The sequence below is a fragment of the Ursus maritimus genome, unplaced genomic scaffold (assembly GCF_017311325.1).
Source record: "Ursus maritimus isolate PB19 unplaced genomic scaffold, ASM1731132v1 scaffold_14, whole genome shotgun sequence".
NCBI classification, from domain to species: Eukaryota; Metazoa; Chordata; class Mammalia; order Carnivora; family Ursidae; genus Ursus; species Ursus maritimus.
In genome coordinates, this window is record NW_024423786.1 from 44,988,479 (window position 1) to 44,992,443 (window position 3,965).

The window sequence follows — 3,965 nt, forward strand, 5'->3', positions numbered from 1 at the left end:
CCGAGTGCCCGCCCTGCGCCCTCGCGGGGCCCCCGCCCGCCCCGCAGCCCCTGCCGGGGGACGCCAGCTTCTACAGCCTCCCGCCCCCGCCGCTGCCGCCCACCTCAGAGCCCTCAGAGCCCCCGGCGCCCTCTCCCAGCCCCAGCCCCAGCCCCCAGGCCGTGTGCTGGCCCAGCGGCTGGCATTAGCTCCGCCCGCCCTGCCTTCCTGTTCTCATATGCAATACCAGTCCGTGGACCGGGGCGGCGGCCGCCACCGAGAAAACGCGCTTCGGCCCGACGGCCCCCAGTATTGGCTGCCCTCCCTGGGGCAGGGCCGGGGGCCGGGCCCCCCCTATCTGCCGTTTTCCTTTCGACCGGGATGGGGGAAACGAAAGGAAACCCCAAAAAACCAACAGAAAACACAGAATAGGCGATTATTTATTTGTTTTTAATTTATTTTGTCATATTTTTGTAAAACGGCAGAAATGCAATAAAAAGTATATTTCAACAGTGCCCGAGGACAGAGCAGTGGAAGGGGGATCAGGGGGCCCAGTGACTTGTAGTTGGTGCTGGCTTTGGGGGGACCTAGCAGGCCTAGGGTGGGTGCCCCTCCCATCCTGTGACCCTTGGGGGCCTCCTCCTAAGAACTGGGTCTTGAGGCCACAGATGGAAAACTCCAGACTGCACCAACTCTGAGTCGGCCCAGATTTGGGGGCCAACTCCAGGCCTGGGGCCCCTGGGAGGAGCTGCAGAGCTTCAGGCCCTGGCTTCAGCCTCCTAGACAAAGTAAGAAATCTCAAAGTGTTGAAAAGACTCAGCAGTTTGGGTGCCAGACCTGGGTCCTGAGTTGGCCTTGGCCCTGCAGGGTGACGGATGTGACACAGTCCTCTTGGCCTCACTTTCTGGCATAACTGCCCCCCCAGGCTGCCACCTGAAGAGCCACATGTGGTAGAAAGAACTTGGGGTATGAAAATCAGAAGGCACCTGGCACCAGAGTCTGGATGTTGAGGGGATGGCACTTTCGGGGATGGCATTGGGGAGTGGCCAGGACGCCCCGCTGTGGGACCGCTGTCAGACCCGAGTTGTTGGGACTCTTCGCTGTGTGGTCAGGAATGGGACACGGCCCCTCCCACTCTCAAGCGTGTCCACAGCCAAAGGCTCAGAGCCTGATGGGCCCTGCCCCATGGCTGGGGGAGCCCAGCGGAGCCAGTGTAAGGAAGGGGCACTTTGGAGGGCTGTGAAAGAGAAACCAGGGTTCACTGGAGGCAGGAGAGCAGCCTGTGCAAAGGCACAGAGGTGTGGGAAGGCCGAGTTTGGTGTCTGAAGGAGCAGAGGAGTAAGGGGGTGGTCCCAAAGGCAGGAGAGGTGGGCAAAGGCTGGCTGAGGAGCCTGCACTTGGAGACCTTGGTGGGCCCTGGCCATGGATGACACTGACAGATGAACCCAGTCCCTCAAGGGGAAACCAGAGCCAGAGAGGTGAGGGCAGGGGTGCCACCTGCTCCCCGTTCCCACTGTCCTGTGGCCTTTGAAGCTGAAGGGTGCTTACTAATAATTGACACCACGTGCCTGCCTAGGGTCAGACCAAGCCCTGGGACTAGGGATTCCAAGGTGTCTGAGAGCCTCTGGGGACTCAGGCCACCACAGCACCACCGAAGTCAGCTTGTATTTCGTGAGCACCTGCCTTGTGACCACAGGGACTCAACACAGGTGTAAATGCCACTGACAGCTGGGAGGAAAAGCCCCTTGGTCCCACGGCACAGTTAGGTGGTGAACCCCAGAACCTTCTATCCTAGGAAGCGCTGGGTGGCCCAGGCTGGAGTGATCTGGCTCAGGCAGGGAGCTCCACAGTGATAATCTGGGGTTGGCACCCCTGAAGGCCTGGCTCAACACCCCCACTTCCCCCAAAGCCACAGCACTCAGCTCCCAGACCATGGCCCCCCACTTGGGGCTGGGTGCAGGGGGAGAAGCAGTGTTCCCCCTGGCTCCAAGCCCAGCGTCTGAAGCCTCAAACCTTGTGCCTGGAGCCTGAATGACCCCCCCGTTTCCAAGCTCAGGCCCAAACCCAGCCACGCTGACAGCCCACGATTGGCTGTGTTAACTGCTGACCAACAGCCCCCGGGCTGGGTGTTTCTCGCAGCTCCATGTGCCTCGTTTTTGAACCAGGGGCACTTGAGGCCGGGCCACCTGGGCTGTCTCCACGATGGCTGGCGGGCATGCCACCCTGACCCAAGGCATCCAGGGCGTGGGGCTGACCAGTTATGTCCTTGGTGACATGGACCATCTCTCAGGGGTGTGCTGGTCCTCCGGGACACCTTGACAGGTGAGGCATGGGAGTGGGTCCGGGTAGGTCTTGGCTCTGAGCGAGGTGGCCACAGCAGGCCCATGAGAGAATCCAGTGGGTCCCGGGGCCCTGGCACGTAGGGGCCCTTCTTGGCTCCTCTTGGTGATGACGAGACGATTCTCAGTGGCTCCGTCCTCTGGGGCTGAGGCACACGGAGCAAAGACGCGAGGTCGAGTAGGAAAGATCCTTTTATTGGGGTGGACACGGAGCACGCACTAGTCCATGATAAAATGACTTAAGAGAAAGATCCGGAAATGCCGACTTCTCCCCCTGGCACATATTCAGGGCAAAGCCTGGGCACGGAATAGGTCCCAGCCAAGTCTTTAAGGCCCGGACTGGAGAGTAGGAGCAGGGAGAAGGGCTCCCACCCATTCTGTCGGGCTACAGCAGGGCCCCGGCTCTAGACCCTTGCAGACACGCTCTGTTTTTTCCGGAGGAGAACTGGGGTGGAGGGGGTGGAGGGCAAAAGGGGGGCCTGGGGGGGGTTGTGAATAACAATGTTGTTTTTTAAAAAGCATCTACCAACATCACACTACTGGGTCTGACGTCCCCTTTAACCATCGCTTGGTACATTTTACAGCATAAATAAAAACTCAAGGAAAATAAATACATCGGCTCCTATGAGGTTGGAAGTGGTATGGATGGTCAGGTGTGGGTGGGCCGGTGGGGGGCAGGGCGGGGGGCGCTTACACAAGGCGGGTGGGCGAGGAGCAGACAAGACAGGAGGCGCCTGTTGGGGAGTGAGAGTCTTAAGTGTCCTCGTGCATGTCCGGGCTGTCGGTCCGTGCGACCTTGCGGGGGGGTGCCGAGCTCTCACCCTCAAGGTCCACTTGCTCCTGGTCTCTCTTCTTGGCAGCATTCTGTGAGGAAAAGGAAGGAGGCGGGGTGTAAATCTTCACTTAGGTGAGCCCCTGAAATCCTGTTGCTGGTCCTGGAGCGGGGCACTCAAGCCAGCACCCCCCCCGACCAGACCTTCCTGGCTCAGCCAGTCTTCAGGGCCGCTGGCCTGGGACTGCCAGGCATTTCCTGGGCACTGTGAGGAGTCCCCACCGCTGGCCAACAACCCATACACCGTCCAGAATGGGTGGAGAAGCAGGCTGACCAGCCTGGGGGGTGGGGTGGGGGGCAAAAAGCACTCAGGAGCCACCCAGGGGAGACATGCATTGCCACAAAAGAGGAAAGTGGGCCTGTGCGGGAAACTCTCCTTTCCCCCCTGGTGGGAAGCAAGGTCTGTGGGGTGGGCAGGAGGACACAGTGGGCTCAGCAGCTTTAGATTTTCTAAGCAGTCACTTCATCATGGGGTCCCCCTCCAGCCTGGCCCATAGCAGATCACTGTCTGATGTTCAGTGTGAGGCAACCCCCCCCCAAACTAACTATGATACAGAACACATGCACATCTGCATTCAAGAAAAAGAAAAAACGCGGGCGCCTGGGTGGCTCAGTCAGTGAAGCATCTGCCTTCAGCTCAGGTCATGATCCTAGGGTCCTGGGATCAAGTCCTACATCAGGCTCCCTGCTCAGCGGGGAGTCTGCTTCTCTCTCTCCCTCTGCCCTGCCCCCCACTTGTGCTCTCTCTCTCAAATAAAATCTAGAAAGAAGAAAGAAAGAAAGAAAGAAAGAAAGAAAGAAAGAAAGAAAGAAAG

At 59.2% G+C, this 3,965-nt stretch overlaps 1 protein-coding gene across 1 annotated transcript in view; it reads left to right on the forward strand.

The window, feature by feature from the left end:
• The window catches only part of ANO8 (anoctamin 8), a 12,842-nt gene extending 9,603 nt beyond the window's left edge, over positions 1–3,239 (forward strand). Inside the window, exon 19 of the mRNA XM_040629069.1 lies at positions 6–3,239. Coding sequence (XP_040485003.1) covers positions 6–188 — 183 coding nt within the window. The 3' untranslated portion in view covers positions 189–3,239. The remainder of the gene's footprint in view (positions 1–5) is intronic.
• Positions 3,240–3,965: the final 726 nt, after the last annotated feature.